Below are 21841 nucleotides of genomic sequence, written 5' to 3'. Positions count from 1 at the left end.
TTCGATTCGTATTCGAGTTCGAGTTCGGGTGCGGATATGAGTTAAAGTCGAAAAAAAAACGGGAAAATAAATCGAAAGTTAAATCAAAAGTCCTGCTCCTGATCGACACGATATATTCTCTGTGTGTGTCCTTTCAAGTCAGTCGGAAACGCAAAAAAAGCAAAAAACAAGAAACAAAATAGCAACAAACAAACTAAATTTTTACAAAAATTATGCCAAAAAATATTGAAAAAATAAAAATATTTTATTATTATATACGTATAATTCTTCTTCTCTCAGCAGTTTAAGCAATTTAGGCTTTGAATTTTGGTTTTGGATTTTGGATTTGTATGAAAATTTGATTTTTTTTTTTTGGATTTCTATTGATATTGATAACTTTTTTCTTTTTCATTTTTTACAAAAGTTACTATTTACTGTTTCTTTGCCTTTCATTTCTTTTTTTTTTTTTTTTGGTATCTATATTGGATCTGACTTGATTAAGACTTGGATATTTCTGGTATATATATTATACTACTATATCTTTGGTACTTGCATTTGCATTTGCATTTGATGTAAAAAATGTAATAATGAGCTTTTTGAGCGCAAATAGAGCGAAACAATAGAATATACGGAATAGAGAAATGCTAGGACTCACCTTGAGGGGACACGGCTAAGTCACCGGACTGCTGCAATTGTGTGTTGAGACCTGTTTTGTGTCCGATGGTCAATTATTGGTCATAGATTAGGTCACAGACACAGGACAAGGACACAGTCAGTTTTTGGTGACAGATCAAAAGCAACAAAGTATAGAGAAAGAGAGACACATCAAAAGAAAGAAAGAGAGGGAGAGAGAGAGAGTGAGCAGAGAAAGAAAGCGTTAGTTAAGAGTCAGTTAGTCTCGAATTAAATATCAATTGAAATATATATATATCTTACGCACCGAGCAACGCTGAATGATCGATATTGGCCATCGGGAAGTTGAATGCAGCTGTTGGGAACATCTTGCTATCTGCCGGTGACATTATAAACGGCGGGGCGTTATGGTGTGCATTAAGTCCATCACCGATTTCCTCATCATTGCCAGAGCTACAAAAAAAACACAATTATAATTATAATTATTTTATGGTTAAGAATAGGTTAAAATATCGTACCTCAGTGAGCCCTTGCCGCCATCACCACTGCTGGAACGGTTGGCATCGTGCTCGCCTGTGGAATCATTACTGTGCTCGTCCTGGGCATTGGCATTGTTGTTGGAACAGACCAGTTCCATGGGCTCGGACTTGACATCATCGGCACCGGAACGGGCCAGGGGCGAGGGTGTTAGGCTGCTCAGTTTGTCGCTGATAGAGATTCCATTGCCGTTGCTCGCTCCATTGCCATTGCCGTTGCCAGAGTTTCCGTTGCCAGTGGGTCCATTGCCTGGAAGGGGTTTTCGAAGGATGGAAACTTTGATTATCAAGTGGATTTTGGTGTCTTAGGCTAGTTTCACTTGGAACTTTGGTCACACTAATGATTTTAACAGTTTAAATAACAAAAGCCTATGCTTTAACCTTTGTTAAATAATTTTAAAACATGAAACCAACGATAGTCTTACGCTATAACCATCTTTCAACAATTTGTCCTAAGTGTTACCATCTTTAAGCAAGTTTCTATAGCAGCTAAGGTCACACTTTTGTTTTGAAATTAAATATTTAATCTTTCAACAGTTTAAAAAACAAAAGCAAAGACTATAAACTTCATAAAATCATGTCCCAACACAAAACCAAAGAAAATCTCAAGAAATATCCATCTCTTAACTTCCTATTTTTAGTGTTACCATCTATAAACAAGTTCCTCTTGTAGATATGGTCACACTTTTGTTGATAATGAAATATTTAATCTTCTAATAGCTATAACCAGACTATAAACTTCACAAAATCCCCAAAAAAACTCAAATCTATAGTGTTACCATCTTTGAAGCACGCTTCTCTTGCCACTTTGGTCACACTTACGTTTCTCTTCCTTAAGCGGCGGTGTATTGTTGTTGTTGTGGTGCTTGATGGTACTAAAATCGGCCGGTGTCTGCTGGGGCGAGGCGCTGCGGGTATGGAACGGCGGCAAGTCGGGACTATTGTTGTTGCTACCGCCACCGGCATTACCGGAACCGGGCAGACCATTATCAGAGCCACGCAAACGTTTCAGGGCATGGGTGGCAGCATCCTCGGCCACCACACTGCTGCGCTGCATCATCGCCATACGCTTCAGCAGCTGATTGTTGATGTGAGTGTTGAGCGAGGGTACCGACGGTGGTGGCGGTGATCCCGCCGACTGGCGGCTAAATAATGTGGAGGCGCCACCATCGTCGTGCAACGATGCCCCATGATGGGGCAGTGGATGGGATAGAGCGTGCGAATTTAATGGTGTACGTCCGCCGGCATTGGCCAGATTCTGGATTTGAGCCAAATGCTATATATATATATATTTATTATATTATATTTTATTTATTTTTAAAATATAGTTTCTATTTTTAATATTTCTACTTACGCTATGTGTATCCTCGGCCTGTTGTTGTGTTAATCCTGAAACACGCAGGACCTCGGCTGTTTTGAGGAAGGACTGCAAGGACTTTTGATGAACATTAACCTCGCCATGATAGATGAACTCCACCAAGGAATGCAGGTCATTAAAATTAACATCCTGCAGTAATATAACCGGGTGCTTGCAGGGAGTACTCTGTTTTAAAAAAAAAATGTATAAAAAATATATATATGGATTAGTCAGGGAATAATGATTCAGTAAGTATTACCCCCGGTCCGGTCCTACCGATAAGCCTGTTTGCCAGGGTAATTATCAAGGGGGCTCTGGCCCAGACAACCTTCAATTGTACTACTATATATATATGTATATATATGGTATATTGCAATTTAAAATGTCAACAGGCCAATGTGTTTAAAGCGATTTGAAGTTCGCTTTCGATCTCCATATGTACACTCTACACTTGACACTAAATGTGCAAAATATATATATATATCTATATATATCTTTTAAAGTATTGGTATATATACTCCAATATTCAGGGCCAGTGCATTCCAGTTTTGTTGAAAAAAAAAAAAAAAATTTCACTTATCAAGTGGAACTTCAACAAAGGGAGCTGGTTGCTAGAAATTAGGTCAAGTCTCGCCTCTCGCCTTGTCTTTTGTTGCATCTTATGGATGCATATGTGTTCAGTATCTGAGTATCTGAGTATCTGTATCTGTACTGGATATATATATATTTACAATTGAGTTAGCACTCTTTCTGTGTGTATGTATATATCTTGCGAAATTGAGGTCAATTTGCAGGAGAGATGATCAGTTTCCTTTCTTTCTTTATTTTTTATTTTTTAAATAATATCTGCATCTGGCAAATGCAAATGCAAATTGAAGGCGTGTCGTCGCATCCCTTTTTTTAACACAAAAGCCAGAAGCGGGGAAAAATGCTTTTAGCAAAAAATTCCTTTAGCCATTAAGCCAAGTTGTTGTTTGGCAGTTTTTACACCTAATTAAAATAATGCGCTGCAGTTAATTAAATATTTATGCATAGGCGCAAAGTCGGGGCACAATTGCGACGCCAAGTACCCAAGGGGTTCTTCTACTTCTACTTGTATTTTGTTTTTTTTTTTTGGATGGGGCCCTCTGGACAAGAGCCAAGAAGAGTGTTGTCTGGATTTTGTGTCCAGCCAGGGCAGGCCAGTCAGGCCAGTCAGGGCATCCAAGGCACTCCTTCATTGCCTTTTGTATGTATTTCAAATTGAATTTACAAAGTTTTGTGCCGCTTTTTGTGTCGACACGGTGTTGGGGCACGAAATGGCACAACCAGAGCTGGAGAATGAGGCAAAGTTTTTTGTATACTAATTTCTTGGGTACATAATTTCCACAACGAAACTGGACTGGGGTAACAACAACAACAAATAAAATGCAGTTCCCTTTTTAATTTTTTTTTCTTCTTGCATTTAGTTGGCCTTTTTAACAAATTAAATGCTGACAAAAAAAAAAGGAAACTTTTGCCAAAGTCTTGACATGTTTCTTTCTGGAATTGCGTAATCAGAACAGGGTTCTGGGTTCGACTACGCCCTGACTGCACTTTTCTCCTAATTGCAGTTCTTTTACAAAAAAGTCAAAAAAAAAATACCAAACTGACAACAAGTTTTATTTGTTTTGTTTGTAGACATCGTCGCATAATTTGGAGAAATAATAACGAAAAAGCCAAAAATGAAAGTTTTCTATCATGTTAACAAATCATAGTAACCGTAACGAGGAAAACCGTAAGTAAAGTAAGGTCGAAGGAGGTAACTTTGTAATTTATATAATTTCTGCAGCAACACAACTAGTCTAAAAGGGGGGTACTCCTTCTTTTATTTTTGTGTCTAACTATAAGTCTGTCCCTCAGGGCCCTCAATTCACAAAAAACCGCAATTTCGTGCAAATATTTTCAATGCAGAGTCAGTCGCAAAGTTTTTGGCGGGCAAAACAATAACAACAACAACAACAACAATACAACGATTCACATAATTTTAATGTCATAATAAAAATAATGAAGCAAAAAAAAAAAAACCATACTCTAAAAGGGAGGTCTCTGCTGCATTAGTTGGAAGTTTATTTTACCGACTTTACAAAAGTTGGCAACTTTGCAAGGATTAGCCTTCTGGCTGACTGGCTGGCTGGCTGGCTTGCAACAACTTCAAATGTAGATGCGTTGCATGATCCAAGCACACAAATCAATCATACCTACTAGTGTTGTAAAAGAATAAAAAAAAAAAACAAGAAAAAAGGGCAAAAAACGTAACTCATTTGCACCGCAAATATCGCATGGCTAGAAATTACAGAAAAACTTCCTTCCTGCCATCCTTCCTGGCCCATCCTTTCTGGGCAGGGTAACTTTTGTTTGGCGTGTCCTGGCATAGTCCTGGCAGGGGTTTTTTTTTTTAAATAAATTAAAATGCCACCACAGTTGCAACTTAGTCTGGGGCTATAATATTTTAGCTAAAAGTCCACGCGCCACATGCCACTGTTTAAATATTAAATCCCTAAAAATATATTAGGTCCTTATGATTCGTGATATTGCAGTATATACATATATATATACCAGTGGAGTGGAGTGCTGGTACCCCCTCTCTGTCTCTTGGAGGACAGGAAACTGAAACGACGGCTGTGGCACACATGTGCAAAAATCTGTTTCTTTTTTTTTTCGTTTCTTTTTTTTCTGAATGTGGCAGAAGATAAAGACACACACAGAGATGGGGGGATTCGAGTGAGAGTGCGAATCGAAATGGGGAACCGATTTAAGTGGGTCACACACACACACTAAATCGAGAAGATAATGCATTCAACTTGATGTAACTGTAAAGGCGGAATTACAAGAAAAAAAAGTGCAAGAGAAGAAAATAAGAAAAAAAGAGCAATATATCACAAAAAAAAAAAAAAAAAAAAAAAAAGCCTTCGATCGTTTTGAGAAACCTAAGAGATTCAATTGGAAAAAGAAAGTATATACTAAGGATAACCTAGATTTTATTTAGTATTAGTAGGACCAGATAAAAAATAGGTAGAAAGGGGGAATACTAGAAATTAAGGGAGAAACGGACACCCGGACAAAGAGACAACTTTAATGTTAGGAGTGTGTTTTGTTGAGACTGTACTTTATTGAAATATACGTTTCTTTCTTGCTTTTAGGGTATAAAAAAACTATCCAGTCTTTATTTTTAAGTTTTCTAATTTAAATTCAAAAAGAAAAGAGCTATTAAACACTCTGGGAATAGAAAAACAAACTAAACAAGGCATATTCTAAGAGTATGTTTTGTTGAGACTGTACTTCTTTTTAGAAAAGAAAGAAAGACTGAAGAAAGAACTGGAATATAGTTTGAACTGTAGAAAGAAAGAAACTAGTCTTTAGTTTTAAGTATTTTTTACCCAAAAAGCAAAAAAAATATAAAAGACAAGACTTTTGAAGAAAAGACAAGACTAGTTCTAAGAACATGTTTTGTTGAGACTGTACTTCTTTCAAATACATGCAATTTTATAGGTAACATTAAAGATATGAAGTATAAACTCCTTTCTTTTCAGTTTCTTTAATAAAAAATACCAGAAAGTAAAGGATAGTACCTTTAGAGATAAACTCCTTGGAGATAAACCCCCTAATGTCTAAGACAATGAACTTACCTTAAGCAGCTCACGGAAATAGGGACTGCAGGCTGAGAGTACAACGCGATGTGCCTTAATGCTGCGTCCCTCGCAGGCCAGCGTTACATCCACAAACGCCTCATCGTCCCTCAGATTCTCGAATGCCGAGGTGATGCTGCTCTGGTAGTTATTCCAACGCAAACAAAAGTGCTGTGTATCGTCCATGTCGGCTGTTTGATCCTCCAGCTCCTGATCCTGTTCGTGAAAATAGCTAACGGTACGACGATATAACGGATCCTGTTCAATCGAATCCGGTGTTGGTGCTGGAGTTGGTGTGGCTGTTGGTGTAATTGATGTTGGTGTTGCAGTTGGTGTTGGTGTTCTTGTTGTTGTTGTTGTTGTTATGATTGATTTTGAAAGGATGGGTGTTGGTGTAGTGGTAGTGATTGGGGTTGGTGTTGGCTGCCGAGCGTTGTGGTCGTTGTTGTGGTTGTTGTTGTTGTTGTGATCGTCGTCAACCGACACAACGCTGGCCTTCTTCGAGGTCACCTTCTTGCGTATTTTGGCGGCTTTTCTCTTGCCCCTTGCGACAAAAAATTGTTCTTTTATAGAAAACCAAATCTATGGCTTTCTATTTCAAGTTATTTTCTTTTTTTCCTTGCTTTGGTGTTATTTTTTATTTTAATTTAATGCTTCTTCTGATTCGATTTGTCCAGTTGCTGATTATGTTGAGTTGCTGGTCTATTCACTAATGATTATTTAACTGCAAATGAAAAGAAGGCAGAAGAGCAAACAATTAGAATTCGACTTGAAATCGGATTACAAGTGGATCAAAAAAAAAAAGAATATCCCCTTCCCTGGCCAGTTTTTAAAATTTTTCTCTGTCATTTGTGCTGCGCAAACTGAAAGTTGTGCATTTGTTTCTACTTTGCCTACGGTTTTAATTTTTTTTTTTTGCATTAACTGCTTTACTGTTTCTGGTTCTGTTTCTGTTTCGCTTGCAACTATGCGAAATGTTCAAAATTGTTAACAAATGCAGTTTAAAATGTCAACCACGGCGACGACGCAGCAGCAAAAACCCATTTCTATGTCACCATGCGAATCAAAAATGAAATAAACTATCAAGACGACAATTAGCACTCTGCACCACCACTACCGATAAAAAAAAATAAAATAAAATTAAAAAAAAACCAAGACTCGCAGACGGACGCAAAAAATTTATAACGAGTGCAAGAAGCAGCTCTAAAAAACAACAAAATACAAAAGTTTAAAATATATATAACAATAAAAACAAACAATACAAAAAAAAGATCATATATATATATATATAGAAATGAAATTCAAGTGAAAACAGCAAACGCATCGCAAATGTTTAAGAAGTTGGGGAATAAATGAATAAAAAAAATATAAAACCGATTTATAACAAATGCGAAAATATGAAGAATAGCATTAAACACTTGTCACAGTTTCTAAAAAAAAAAATATATATATAATTTTAAATGCTTTTTGAAGAACTATAAAAAAATAATGATCTTAAAGTGATAATAAGGAAGTTCACCAAAGAAAAATTTTAAAAGACTTTTTATAGGCTTTTGAACTTTCTTTTTAATCTCAGCTGTTTCTAATTTTTTCTAATATGATCCTTAAGGTTCTAAATAGTAAAGTTTTTAATAAATTCTCTTAAGTATTTTATAAATCCTTCTTTCCTTACTTCTAAGGCTTTAGGACATTATTCTATAATCCCTAAAACATGGTCACATTTTCAAAAATAGTTTAGAGAATTATCTTCAATATTCCTAGAGGCTTTAGCTTTTTTTCTCATAATTTTCCTTGAATCCTTCAGTGAATTTAATATTTTTCCAAGTATTCTTAGAATTCTTCCTTCATTTCTTCCTTGCTTCTAAGGCTTTAGGACATTTTTCTATAATCCTGGTTTAAATCCTATTTTTCTCTAAGCATGGTCACATTTTTTTTTGTTTTCTAAAACAACTTTCAGAGAGTTACCATATCTTCAAAAACCTTTTCCGATAATCCTAGAAATTTATAAGACTTAGAAATTCTTAAAAAAATCCTTTAAAAATATTAAAATTAAAAAAAGTTAAGAAATCCCCCCAAAAACCCCATATAGATCACAAATATTCGAATTTTGAATAAAATTCCATTTGTAGATCTTGCAGAAAAATCACAAAAATGCAAAAAAAAAAATAAAATTTAAATACAGAACATTAAAAAAAAAAAAAAAAAACTTTCACAAAGCTATTTCCCATCCCGCTCGCACTCGCGCTCTCTTTCTGGCACTTGGACGATAAGCGACGGCAGCGGCCGAGTAACAGCGGCCGCAACCGAGACGGCAACTGAGGCAGCGACTGCGGCAGAGCTTTCGCACGACGATGGCATTGAAAGTGAAAACTAAACTATTAGATAAGTTTGTGAGGCGTGCGCTGCACTTTTTTTTTTTTTTTGTTTTTTAAGAGTTTCTAGATAGAATATAGTCTATGTATGTATTTGTGTGTTTATATTATTAAATATATGTATATATATATAGAGATATGAAGGTATATGTGTGATTATAAAAATAGCAGAGGTCTTTGTCTATGGGAATGCATGGATATCGTCATCCCATTACCAGACCAGTTCCCAGTTCCCATTCCCAATTGGTATTCTCATATACCATTCCCCATTCCCATTCCCATTCCCATTGAAAGATCCCATTCCCATTCCCATTCCTATTTGAATTTGGAGTGAAGTTCCCCTATGGAACGTTTCCCATTGCTTCTCCAATTGCAAGCTCACCTTTCTCCTGCTGCTGGCGCTCTAATTGGAATACGATTCCTTTTGTCTGATTAGCTGGGAAGTGTTCTTCTTATTGGCCACATAATGTTGTATAATTTCTTAAAGAGCATTTTAAGCTCATTTTCTTGTTTAATAAAATATTTTTTTTTTGGTTCAATGGGGTTTTTTTTTTTTATGCTTGTCTTGCAATTTTGGAAAATATATATGTATATATATATATTTTATTTTTTTTGCACACTCAACAAAATGAAGAAAAAAATGCCCACTCACACACACACACACGCACGTTTTGGCAGGACAGGATATATGTATGTATGTACCGTTATTTGATTTATATACCGAACCGAAAAAAACACCAAAAAAACTAAACTAAACTTTAAATAATAATTTAAGAAAAAAAAAGGGAGCGACCGACCGAACGAAACCGAATAACTAAACTAAACTATCTTTGAGATACATAATCGAGCTTAATAGCTCAAAACGAATGCAGGATCATCCATTTGGATCTCTATAGTGTCTATATGTATTTGTAGAGATGACAAAAAAAATGCTTTCTTCTATTATATTATATTTTTTTTTTTGTTTAGTTCTGAGATATTCCGGTATTTTGTATTTGTTGCGTTTGATGATTGCAAGCGTAGAAACTGAACTGAACTTGCGCTAAAGAAGAAGAGAGAGTGCCAGTGGCACTGCCACTGCCCGGCACAGCTCGCGCCTCAGCCTCAGTCGCAGTCGCCGCTGGCAGAACACAAAAAAGCGCATTAGGCGGCTGCCGAAAAAGTCAGCACACACACACACCAACACACACACACGCAGCAATTACTATTTTTTTTTTTTTTTTTTTTTTTTTTTTTGGCAATGTCTGGATGCGGGAGCAAGAGAGAGAGAGAGAGAGAGACTAAAGCGTGTAAGGGAGAAAGGTGAAGAAGCCGGGGAGCGACAAGGCGCGCACGCTCTGTTTGAAAGGCTCTATCGAAAGGATTGAACAGGGATAGCACTAATCAGTCAGGATGCGGGTCAGAAAGAGAGAGAGAGAGAGAGTAAGAAAGAGCTTGGAGTGCTAGGAGAACGTTCTCCATGTTAGAACGTAGAATTCCCAGACGCAGCACACATACAAAGAAGCTTCCAAAAAAAAAAAAATTCATTTTTTGCCAAAAAATGTTTCGATCTCACTCTGAGACTGCTCTCTCTCTCGCTCTGTCTCTCTTTAACACTCTCTCCTTGGCAATTTTTATACTAGAATCGGAATTTTGTGCATAGAACAAAATAAACGCGTCGCAGTCGCAGTCACAGTCGCAGTCGCAGTCGCTGCTGCCGGCTGACTAATAACTAAAAATGGCCCCAAGGGGGGGGAGGACTAGCAAGGGGGGAAGAATTTGCCAAAAAAAAAATTATCACAGTCCAACTTCAATAAACTAACAAAGAGCCCAAGAAACAGGCATTTAGATACTTTTGTATCTGTATCTGAAAGATTGCATTCAACTAGTGGGATTATCTTTAAATTTTAAAAGGAAAATAGCAATAAAATCTTTTAAATTGTATTTAAAATTAATAAAAAAAACCTAATAACATGATGAAATAGTTAATCAAGTTTTTATGACCTAATTGATGAGAGTGTGGGGATCGTTATGGATTAGTCTTTCCAACTAGATTTTTTTTCTAAAAATTTTAATTTTTTTATTATTTTTTTTTTTCTGCATATAACAGATCTTCAGTCCCCGACTCACACACATACACACACATACATACATATACATAGCAATGCCCCGTAGTGTTTACGAACTTTCAAGGCTAAATACTACATTTTGTTGCTGTTTTTGTTATTGTTGTTGCTATATTATTATTAAATTTTGTTTGGAGCAGCCTCTCTTTCACACACTGACTTCTGCCTCTATCCCACTCACTCCCATAGCCTTCAAAATAGTTCTAGAAAAAGTTGATTTCGTTGCAGTCATTTTTTTTTTCTTTTTTTCGGCTCTCACTATTTGTATGAGTATGGGTGTGAGTTTGAATAAAAGCAATTATTTGGCTGACTGCGCTGTGGCTTATAAAAAGCCAAAAAAAAAAAAAACCAGAAAAGAAATAAAAATAATAAACACAAAAAAAAAAGCCAAAAAGCAACGACAAATGAGATTAGATAGAGCAGCAGTAGTTTATTCAGTTGGAAACTAAATTGTATAATGGCCACAAAAATAGAAGTATATGTACAGAAAGTCAGACCAGATATGAGGCGGAGGGGGGATATACTATCTAAAAGTTTAACAAGATGTTCCATACTACACTTGAAACTATTATAATTTTCTGTCTTTTTTTAAATAATTTATAAAAACGATAGATTTTGATAGTTTAGATAAGAGGATTTTAAGGATAATTTGTTCCATCTCTAAAAAAAACTCTAAATATTTTTAAATAATTATATAACCGATATATTTCGATAGTTTAGGTAAGAGGATTTTAAAAACAAGCTTGGTTAGAGCTCTCCCATCTCTAATAAGACGAGAGATATTCTTTAATCAGCTCATAAACGATATATTTCGATAGTTTAGCTTAGCTTTAGATAGGATTTTGAGGACAAGCTTGGTAAGAACTCTCCCATCACCAAAAAGACAGCAGATAATCTTTAAAAATTTCATAATCGATAAAAATCGATAACTAGACTTTAAGGACTAGCTTTGTTAGATCTCCCCCATCTCTAAACAATTCTTTTATTTTAATAAATCGATAATTTTGATATTTTAGATAACATATACTTTATATAACATTATTATTAGAACAAACTTCTACAAACTGATCTCCCATCACTAACTGTATCTAACAGATAGATCTATCTAGGCAAACTTGTTTCTCTCCCACATTTCTTTGCGTGCATGTCCGTGCGTGCGTGCATGTGTGCGTGTTTGAGTATGTTTGCTTTTTCTTTCTTTTTTTGTTTGTCCGAAAACTTTTTTGCGGATTTCTTTTTTGACTTTGCCTTCGTTCCCTATCTTTGTTTGGTTGGCCTGTGTGTGCGATTTCTATTTTCAAGGTTAAGTGATTTAGTTATGCACACACATGCTTACTAGTCTGTATGTGTGTGTTTGTGGGACTATCAGCATTATTCCCAGGTCCGATTACTCTATTCCGAGGGAGAGAGAGAAGAAAAAGCAAAAAGCTAGAAGAGTGACAAGTTCTAGGACAGTTTACAAAACATTAAACAAGGTCAGTCCACACAGCCACAGACCAGCCCCACCACCCAGCTACCAAAGCCACCCAAGCCACCCAAGCCACCTAGCCGGCACCCTGTCTTCCACTTGTTGCCGGCTAGACGTTCTGGCGCCCACATCGCACACATTTCCACCCCTCCGCCCCCCCGCCCCTTCTGGATGCACACCCCTTTTTTTCCCCCTCACGACTCGGACAAATGTAAAATCTAACGTCCAATGTGAGTGTGTGTGTGTGTGAGTGGGATGGGAAAAGCCATAGAATGAAAAGCGAAAGTTTCTGTGTAAAAACTAGTCGAGTGAGAGGGAGAGCACGAGAGGTGGTGACGTCGTGCAAGAAGAGAGCGCATTACAGAAATGCAGCAATGTATGCTACAGGGGGGGGGCAGCCTTCTTTAGTCCCCAGCGTCCCCCTTTTTTTGTATGTGTGTGTGTGTGGCTAGACAAATGCTAGACACAGTACACATGCCAGCATGGTACTTGGGGGCACCAGAGAGGCCATAACGGGGCATTTGCATTTTTTTTTTTTTTGTAGAAATAGAGGGATAGAGGGCACCTGATTAATGCGTGTTAATTGGGCCATTAAAGCTAATTGCCATTAGAACAGCATGAGATGAGGAGAGAAAGTACAACAAGAGGAGGGGCATCAGCCAGACAGAGACAGAGAGACAGATGTAGAGAGTGAGAGAGAGAGCGGCATTCAAAACAAAACCCAATTCTTTAACTCGTAAACTGAGTCCAAGTTCAAGGTCTTGCGTTCAAAAGCGTCTGCTCTGCCGACGCAGTCGTTGCTGTGCTGCCACAGCCAAAACAGCGCTGCTTAGCTAGTTGCGCATAATAGAGAGAGAGCAAGCGTGAGAGTGAGAGCATTAGAAAAAAAATACAAAAAAAAAGCTCACGCGACAGATAAAGAAAGAAAGAGCCGGCGAAAGAGAGAGGGAGAGAGAGATTGGCGCGCGCGTTAGAGCGTAAGCTTGGGAGCAGACACGACAGGAAAGAGGAAGAGGAACTGTCTGCGAATCTTTTCTCCTCCTGCCACCCAGACAGTCCTACAATCCCTAAACACACCCCACTCCTCCTCCTTCTAGCCTGTCTGAGGCCTATGTCTACTCTCTATCTATCTCTTTCATACAAACTTTTTTGGTTTTGGATGAAAAATTATAAAGAACCCTCACCACTTTTGTCTACGCTTCAGGTTTCTTCCTCTTTGGCTTTCTGGTTTTGCGAACTCATGATTCCCATTCCTTTTGTTTTCTTCCCCCGCCCCCTTCGCGACAGACCAATTCTACAACGCTGACAAAGTTGATTTCGATTTCTATTGTTAGTGCGCTGCGACTGCGCCGTCAGCTTCGTCTCACCACCTCTCTCTTTGCTCTCGTTATTCGCCAGCTTCGCTTAGTTGTTTTGCATTTTTGCTAATTTGACCTTCACCTTAACCTAGTCATCGTGTCTCGGACATTGGGTCGTTTACCTCACATTCGCAGCAGCAGCAGCAGCAGCAGCAGTGAGCCAAAGTCGAAAAAGGTGTTCTCTAATACAAGAGAGCCCAATAGAGAGAAACAACAAGAGACAATATGCCAAGAGCGCCAATAAGAGAGATCAGTATCTATGTGTGTATGTGTGAGGGGGAGCAATAATATTTCCAATTAGAAACCAATAGTGCTGAACTCTGCTAGCAGTCATGTAATACCTATTCCCTCTCCAATTACAGTTAGTTGGAAAAGAGCGTAAACTGTTAGGTAGGTAGGTGCCAGCTCGCTCCCCCACTCTCACAGTCTCTTTTCGCTCTCAACTATTTTCTTGTCTATTTGTTAGTTTCGATTGCGAGAAGAGGGGAGCTCTCTCTCTCGTCTCTCGGAAAACTAGCCATGTAAGTCGCGTCTACTGGTCTACTCTTGAGTCAAAATAGAAATCGAGTGCGAATAGTTTTCGCGCTAGATCTGTTGGACATTTTCCTTCACATTTTTAGTTGCAAGAGAGACTCCAAAGGCTTTGGATCGTTGAAACTATCTCCCACCGGGGGGACTCGTAACTAACGGGTAATGTAACAAGTAGTCTTCTCTATGCGTGTGTGTGTGTTTTGTGTATATGTGAAGTAAAAATTTATAGTGTAGTTTTTGGGGTTTCCCAATTTTTTGTTTTTTATAATTTTTTTAGTAGTGCTTGTAAATAAAAAATAAAAAATAAAAAAAAAGGAAGTGGAAGTGTTTTTTTTTTTTTTTTTTTTGCCGTCTGATTTTCGCTGTCGTCACCGTCGTAGCGGCAGCGCAGTCGCCTTCGCCGTCATTGGGTTTTTGAACTGCGCTGTGCGTTCAACGCCCCCACCGCTGTTACTGCCGTCGTAACCCCCAGCCCCTCCCCTCCTCCTGTTTTTGGCATTTTTCGCGCTTCGTGCAACTCCCAAAATGTGTACGTCTGTGTCGGCCCGGCCATTATCGCTCGGAATTATTCGCCTGATAAGTAGTACGCCGCCTCTCGGTCCCCCTCCCCCAGCCCACCATGCCCCCCCCATGCTGCAGTGCAACAATCAGTTATTGGCCCGCCGCTCTAATGAACGTTGAACTGCAAAAAATTGCAAAAGCGTACGAAAATAACAAACAAACCGGATCAAAGGCGGGGGGGTTGGGGGGTTGGTTGATATTCATATTCATAAAAAAAATTATATAAAAAAAAAAAGTGAATGGAAAATAAAATAAATATTTAAATAAAAAAAAGTATTATCAATAAAAAGAAACCCCCTTGTAATGTCGCGTCCCTGTGGAATTCGCGTTCTAGCGGTACATCCGCGTCGCTCGATCGGCTCATCCCCACCACCACTCCACTCCACTCGCTCACTCCCACATGCATGCGACTGCTTTGGGTGGGGTGCATTCACCTCTATAGTGCGCTCTCTGTTACGCGCACACAATCTCTAACTGGCAAGATCACTGTAAGTACACATATAGTAGAGTAAGAGTGCAAGAAAGAGAAAGCGAGAAAGTTGTGGGAGCCTGGAAGTAACTGCGCCATTTGTATTGCTAATTTGCATTTAACTAAAAATATAAAAAAAAAATAATAAAAACAAGAAAAATATACGAATATGAGATCAGTATATTTGTTTTTTTTTCGCCTATTTTTGTTGAAATTTTAGCAAAGTGAATGGGAATTGTGGAATAAATATCAAAAATGTTCAAGTTCTGATTGGAAAATATATAGTTGACGTTGGCAGAATAATATGCAACGTTTATTAAAATATTTTCCTTTTTTTTTAGGCCAAAGGATGGGGGTGGTGGGATGGGGTGGTCTTCTAAGTTTGCCAGCAAAGCAATATTGGGGAGAAAAAGGAAACGAAAGAGAGAGAGAGGTAACAGTGCAAGTTGTTATCCATCTCTTTCTCAATTTAATTCGCATTACATGGGATTTAGCTTGTTTGCTTTTTTTTTTTTTTTTTTGCTCGTTTGCCTTGCATTCCCATTCCCCCATTCTTTATACTCTATATCCCCATTCCATTTTTTTTTTTCATTTTCATTTCCCTTTTGATATGGAGATGCATTTACATGTTGTTGTTGTTGTTTTTGTGTTTTTTTTGTGCTTGTATTAAGAGTGTGCGTGGCCAGCTCATTAATTTTATAGACCATTTTGCGCAACACACACACACACACACACACATACTAACACACACGCATGCGATCAATTGACACACATACTGTTATGCACTACCCATACTCCCGCTCCCGCTCCCGCTCCCGCTCCCGCTCCCATTTCCCGCTCTCTGTCCTGGTTCCCATCTTTTGTTGATTATTCGCACACACACACACACTGCATCAGCAGAGCAGCAACAATGTATTAGCAATTCTCAGCTCTGCTTGTGGCGCTGCCGACTGCGCTGCCACTGCGCCGGCGAGGTTAAGAAACTTTTTGGGTTTAACAACATTGCACAAGGTTATTAGATAAAAAATGTGCTCGCATCGCGGCCCCAACTGTGCGACGGAGAGCGGCTGCTAGGGCTGCTCCTCTCTCGCGCTTTGCTCCTCGCCGCTGCTCTACGGCACTCTAAAGCACTGCACTGTTCGAAAAGAAAGAAAGAGGGAGAGCTAAACTCTGCAATTCTTCTAATTTTTTAATTCTTCTGTTGAGTTCTAAGGGCTTTTTGACTGAAAAAGCATGCTTTTTACTTTGAAAAGTTGCTTTTTAATATTCGAATTTTTAATAAGACACTCTTTTACTTCGAAAAGCATGCTTTTTACTATCAAAACTTGCTTTTTAATATTTATATTCTTATTTAGACACTCTTTTATCTACAAAAGCATGCTTTTTACTAAAAAACTTGCTTTTTTATAGTTCTATTTTTATTTAGACACTCTTTTACCTCAAAAAGCATGCTTTTTACTTTAAAATTTACACTTTATTACTGCAATTCTTATAAAGAACCCTTTTTCATTAAAAAAGCATGCTTTTGAGTCGTTTTTAATTCTAAAAGTCCTATTTAGATCCCTATTAACTAAAAAAGCATGCTTTTTATTAAGAAATTTGTTGTTTTTAGTACTAAAGTTCCTATTTAGACTCCTTTTTACCTTAAAAAGCATGCTTTTTATTTTACAATTAGTTTTTTCAATATTCCTGGTCTTATTATTGCACTTTTAATAGAAAAAGCATGCTTTTTGAGGTAAAAGAGTGTCTAAATAAGAAAAAAGATATTAAAAAGCAAGTTTTTACAGTAAAAAGCATGCTTTTGTAGATAAAAGAGATTCTGAAATGAAATGAAATGAGTTGTTTTTTGTATTCCAGTTCTATCTTAGAATTCTTTTTAGCCTAAAAAGCATGCTTTTTCGTTTATAATGGTTTATTTCTAAAAGTTACAAGTTCTTTTAAGACAATTATGACTAAAAAAGCATGCTTTTTATTATAGATTATGCTTTTTAAGTTGAAATTGATTATTTTACATATTCCGAGTCTATTTTAAGATGTCTTTTTACCTTAAAAAGCATGCTTTTTCCTTATAAATATGCTTCTTTAATATTCCAAGTCTTATTTAGGCAATTTTAACTAAAAAAGCATGCTTTTTATTTGAAATGTTATTTATTTCTTAATGTTTGCAGTCTTTTTTAGACTTTTTAAGCTGGAAAAGCATGCTTTTTTCCTTCCATTTCTTCCACTTCCATTAGACCCTAGTTTAATTTTCGAGTGCATTTTTTTTTGGAATATTCAGTATACGATCGGTGGGCCTCGTGTGTGAACTTGCAGATAGGATGGCCGACTAAGCCGAAGGGGTTCGCTACGGAGAGGGGGCGAATGAGACAGCGAACGAGAGCGAGCGAGTAGGCAATGGATGCGACTTATTTTTAGGCCCCCCGAGCACACACTCTCTCATGTGTATGTGTGTGTGTGCCCAAGTTTTGTGTATTTTTCGGGAATGGCAAATTTTTTGGCCGTTGATCTCTGGACGAGTGTTTCTTTTTTTTTTTTTTGCTTTTTTTTTTTTTGCTTTTTTTTTGTGCTTTTTCGTTTCTTGCTTTTTGGATACTACCCCAAGCACTGAATGTCAATGCATTGTTGCAAGGTTGGAGTCGATGCGCATCTGGCTTACCAAGTGTACACATTTGTGGGTTTTTTTTTTCACAATTTTTTTTTTTTTTTTTCAAGTCTAGAGATGATGGGGTCACCATCACAGTCACGGCCATTGTCACTGTTTGTCACAATTTACCGTTAAGAGAGTAACTCGTCTCGGGTTACGCGTGTCATAGCCAAAGCCAAAGAAAAATATAACTTTTTTTTTTGGTATTTTTTTTTTTTATATAATACCGACCCTCGACGTCTCGTCGTCTGGGTTGCCTCCCTCGTGTCTTTCTTTTCTTTTTTTTTTCTTGTAAACTGAAACCCTTGCCAATTGAAAGTCGCAGAAAAAAAAAAGAAAACTTGAAAAACAGTACAAAGAAAAATGTCAACGAAAGTGCAAGAGAAGAAAACAACAACAAAAAAAAAGAACAAGTAACTTAAGCGATCGGATCGCAAAGAAGAAGCCCCGTTCCCTGTTCTTCCATGCTCTTCTTTTCTTCGCTGTCTGTCCTAGTCTTAAGCACTCTTCCTCCCCCCCCTCCCCGAACTATGCACACATGACACTCATGACCAACTGACTGACTGAGCCAGCAGAGAAGGAGCAGAAGAATTCGAAAGAAAGGAGAAGGGGGGGGAGTTAGTTACATCGGTTCTTCCATTCCATGTCTGCCCAGGCAGAAAATAGAAACATCGCGAATGAAGATGAAGGAGGTGGAAGAATCTCGCAGGCAGAAGAAAGAGACCAGTGAGACAGTGAAGCTTATGTAACCGGAAATTGTAATAATTAAGAGGTTATGTTTTTGAACTAGTTCTCAAGAACTAGTTTTGAGGTTAGAAAAGACTCTAGAGTCTACACTCTCTTCTAGACTTGTCTTTCTTAGTGAGTTATAACTGTAGATATCTAGGCTCTTCTTTGTGCCTGTAGACTGTAGACTGCAGATTGGTGGTGACTATGCCATTTGTTTGTCTATCCTATCCCGGCTCTTGGCCTTGGGGGCCTTGCAAGTTACCGTTTCCGAGAAGTGTAGCCAGTGTTGCCAGTCTTGTCAGTCGTCTCTCTCTCTTCATACCCCCACACACCCATGTCTAAAGCGATAACTATGCACTTGGCCCTGTTGCTTTTTTTTTCTTTTCTTGTCAAGACTTGTTTCGCTTTAGCTTTCGCTTTTGTTGCTGTTGTAATGGTGGTGGTGTTTATTTTGCAACTCCTCGACGGCCTTGAATGGATGATCATAATGATGATGATCATGACTTTATAAAGCTAGAAGTTATATATGACTCATATATGTAGTTGGTCTCTCTCTCATGTACTGTACTCCCTAATTGAGACAGTTGATTGGTTTCCAAGGCTAACGGAAGTACAAAGCTAAACTCTTCTATCCTATAGAGGATATTACTGTATGTATGTATGTATGTATGTATGTACTACTCTTTCCTTAATGACTTCTAGTTGCCATAAGCCATAAGAAAGAGTAAGAAAGTGTTTTTTTTTTTTTTGATTAACTGTAAATAAAGGGAGAGAAAGGGAGTCATCATTCCATGCTTCCGTCTTTCACTCTTTTTCTCTTCCTTGGTGGGTTTTATCTTTCTCTCACCCTAAGCTTTTTTTTTTTTTATTATCCCGTTACCCCGTTTTTCGGAAGCCATGCAATTTGTTTTTACTGTTATTTTTTTTTTTTTTTGCTGCAGCAACAATTGCAGCAACGGCGCCCCTGCCATCCAACCTTGAATGTCGGCCAGTCGGCACACACATACAGATGGGGGGAGGGGGAGACTAGAGAGACCACCAGTTTGGCGAGCAGTCTCCTCTGCTCCTCTACATCCCACGTGTGTGTCCCCCACCCCATCCCTCTTACTTTGGACTACGCCCCTGTCTGGTGTCGTAGTCTGGCTCTCCTCCGTCTCTAGTTTTTTTTTTTCCCCCTCTTTTCTGCTAGGCACGCTTTGTTGGTTCCCTGCAACTTTCATTCAGTTTTTCTCTCGTCGCACGACTTTCCCCCCCCGCCACACAGTCCCTGCTGCCCCGTGGGGATGGTTGGTTGGTGGGCTCCCTCGCGTTGCAGGAATGCAGAAAAATGTGTTAGTGGAGTAGTAGTTGCCATTACGTCACCTTGCCACAGACTCGATGGGTGTGTGTGTTAGTGTGTGTGTGTAGGGTACCGGTCTTTGTGGTTAAAAAAAAAAAAAAGTAGGAGACTGAGAGGGTCGGCTAGGTAGGGGGTGTTTGTAAGGTGGCTTCTCTTTCTCTCTCTCTCTCGCTCTGTGTGTTGACTTGTCTGGGTCTCGGTCTCGGTCTCGGTCGCCTAACAACAACAACAACAACAGGAAGAAGAAGAAGAAGAAGAGGCTGCATCACAAAGCTAGACGAAGGACTAGAAGGCCCTCCCCCCACCACCACCACCCACCCATCGTGCCTGGTGCGTGTCTGGCGTGGCGACCATTTCGACCTTTGTTATTGTCCCACATTTTCTACAGATTTTTGTGAAAAGCGAGAGTTTTTCCAGAGAAAGCTTACCTTTTTTTTTAGCTTAAACCTGAGTGAGAAAGAGAGTGTCCTGAGAGAGAATGTCCTGAGAGAGTATGTGTGTCCTGATCGAACAAGGATAACAAGGATAACAGCAAAAAAAATATAAAAATTTTATAACAAAAAAATAATCGCACTTTTACACTTTTTTTTTGCACAAAAAAATTGTTAAAATTTTTCTTTAAAAAAAATTATTATTTTTAATTAATTTTTTTAATTTATTTTTTTTGGAGCCACGGCCACAACAACGACGACGTTAGCTCGGTGCGACGTTGAACAGCAAACTGCATTGGGACTCGGACTCGGACTCGGACTCGGATTCGGATTCGGATTCGGGCGGCTATCCGAACTGTTAGCCGAACAGTGTTGTCCCCCCAACGAGCCGAAGATCCAGAGATCCTCAGCTTGCCTCAAGTTTTGCAAGACTGCAAGTCAACGAGCGAGATAGCATGAGAGTAGCAGAGACAGAGACAGGGCTAACTGTGCCAGCTACTGTGCTGTAGTAGCTGTGTATCTTTGTATCTTTGTATCTTTTGGGTGTGTGTGTGCATCATCACATATGCATCTTTTGCATGCAGATGCAGTCCAAAAAAAAAAACCAAAAAAAAAAGGGCCTGGATTCGCGACTCTTCTCCATCAAACGTGCTAATGAGAGAGGGGAGTAAGGGGAGGGGGAGGGGGAGAGAGAAGAAACCTCAAAAAGCAAAGCAAGAAAGAGGACAAAAGAGACCAGTAGAGCAGCTGCAGTTTGGATGCCGAAGAAGCTCCCTTCAAATGTCCTTCTAGTCTTCCATTTGTAATCCTGATACTTCTAGAAGAATTCTTCTTCTTCTGCGCTTCTTCTTACCTGCTGGCACTGGTTTCCTCATCCTGATTAACCCACATTTTGCGGGATGATCTCTTGCGGCACTTTCCTCTGCACTGAAGATTATTCTGCACTTTCTTCCGCCTCTTTCTACAAGTCTCTTTCTTCACAGGCACACACTAAATGTCCGCATTAATTCAAGGATTTATGTTTTTTTGTTTTTTTTTTTTTAAGCACTTGATACAAAAATTAAAAATAAAAAAAAAAATTTGTAATAGATTTAGAGAGTTTAGAACCCCCTCGTATCTATTCCTAGTTAGGCGATCTCTGTCTTTGTCTGTTGGTATTCCTTTCTCTGTTGCACACAAAACAAATAAAATGATTTTTAGACCAAAAATTGTGCGTTTGGGATGAACTAACTTTAGTAACTGAACCGATCGATTAAAAAGCTCAACTGAGTTCCGAAAAAATGCAGTTAAATGTGTTGGGTTGTTTGTGCCGTCGCTGCCCTCGGCCTCTGAGTGCGTATCTTTGTATGTGTGTGTGTGAGTATTTGTATCTGTGTGTGTGCCTGCCCAATTGAATCAGAGAGTTGTATCTGTATGTGTGATTGTTGTATACTTTATATGCCGCCTGTATGTTTTTTTTCTTTTTTTTGTGCCTTTGCCTTTATTTTTTTGTATTTTTTTTTTGTTATATACTTTTCATGTATATTTCTTTCGCTTTTTTTGGAGTGCAGCGACGCCGACTGCGACCGCGATCGCTGCTGCATTTTTACAAAAGCTGAGCAGCAAAGTCGCCAAAAAATAAAAAAAAACACCCGAACTGAACCGAAATTTCTGCGCAGCTATCCGATGGATCGTTTTGTATG

At 38.4% G+C, this 21841-nt stretch overlaps 1 protein-coding gene and 1 long non-coding RNA gene across 8 annotated transcripts in view; one reads left to right on the top strand and one right to left on the bottom strand.

The window, feature by feature from the left end:
- The window catches only part of br (broad-complex core protein), a 48269-nt gene that overhangs the window by 22679 nt on the left and 3749 nt on the right, over positions 1-21841 (bottom strand). For all 4 annotated transcript variants that reach the window (XM_017235073.3, XM_017235075.3, XM_017235074.3 and 1 more), the window contains exons 2-7: positions 6153-6876; positions 2503-2691; positions 1971-2424; positions 1131-1398; positions 920-1065; positions 635-685 (exon numbers count right to left, since the gene is read on the bottom strand). In XM_017235073.3, the coding sequence (XP_017090562.2) occupies positions 635-685; positions 920-1065; positions 1131-1398; positions 1971-2424; positions 2503-2691; positions 6153-6338 (1294 nt within the window). In that variant the 5' untranslated portion in view covers positions 6339-6876. The remainder of the gene's footprint in view (positions 1-634; positions 686-919; positions 1066-1130; positions 1399-1970; positions 2425-2502; positions 2692-6152; positions 6877-21841) is intronic.
- Positions 13965-21841, top strand: part of LOC108121140 (uncharacterized) — a 49679-nt gene continuing 41802 nt past the window's right edge. Inside the window, exons 1-2 of one of the 4 annotated variants that reach the window (XR_001773111.3) lie at positions 14066-14145; positions 14784-15035. This is a non-coding gene — a long non-coding RNA (uncharacterized lncRNA). Of the gene's footprint in view, positions 15036-21841 lie in introns of all 4 variants that reach the window. The other 3 variants (XR_011443579.1, XR_011443580.1, XR_011443578.1) reach the window with 3 other exon arrangements.

Source organism: Drosophila bipectinata, chromosome XL, assembly GCF_030179905.1.
Source record: "Drosophila bipectinata strain 14024-0381.07 chromosome XL, DbipHiC1v2, whole genome shotgun sequence".
NCBI lineage: Eukaryota > Metazoa > Arthropoda > Insecta > Diptera > Drosophilidae > Drosophila > Drosophila bipectinata.
The sequence above is the reverse complement of the archived record's forward strand: the minus strand, read 5'-3'. Positions and strand labels throughout refer to the sequence as shown.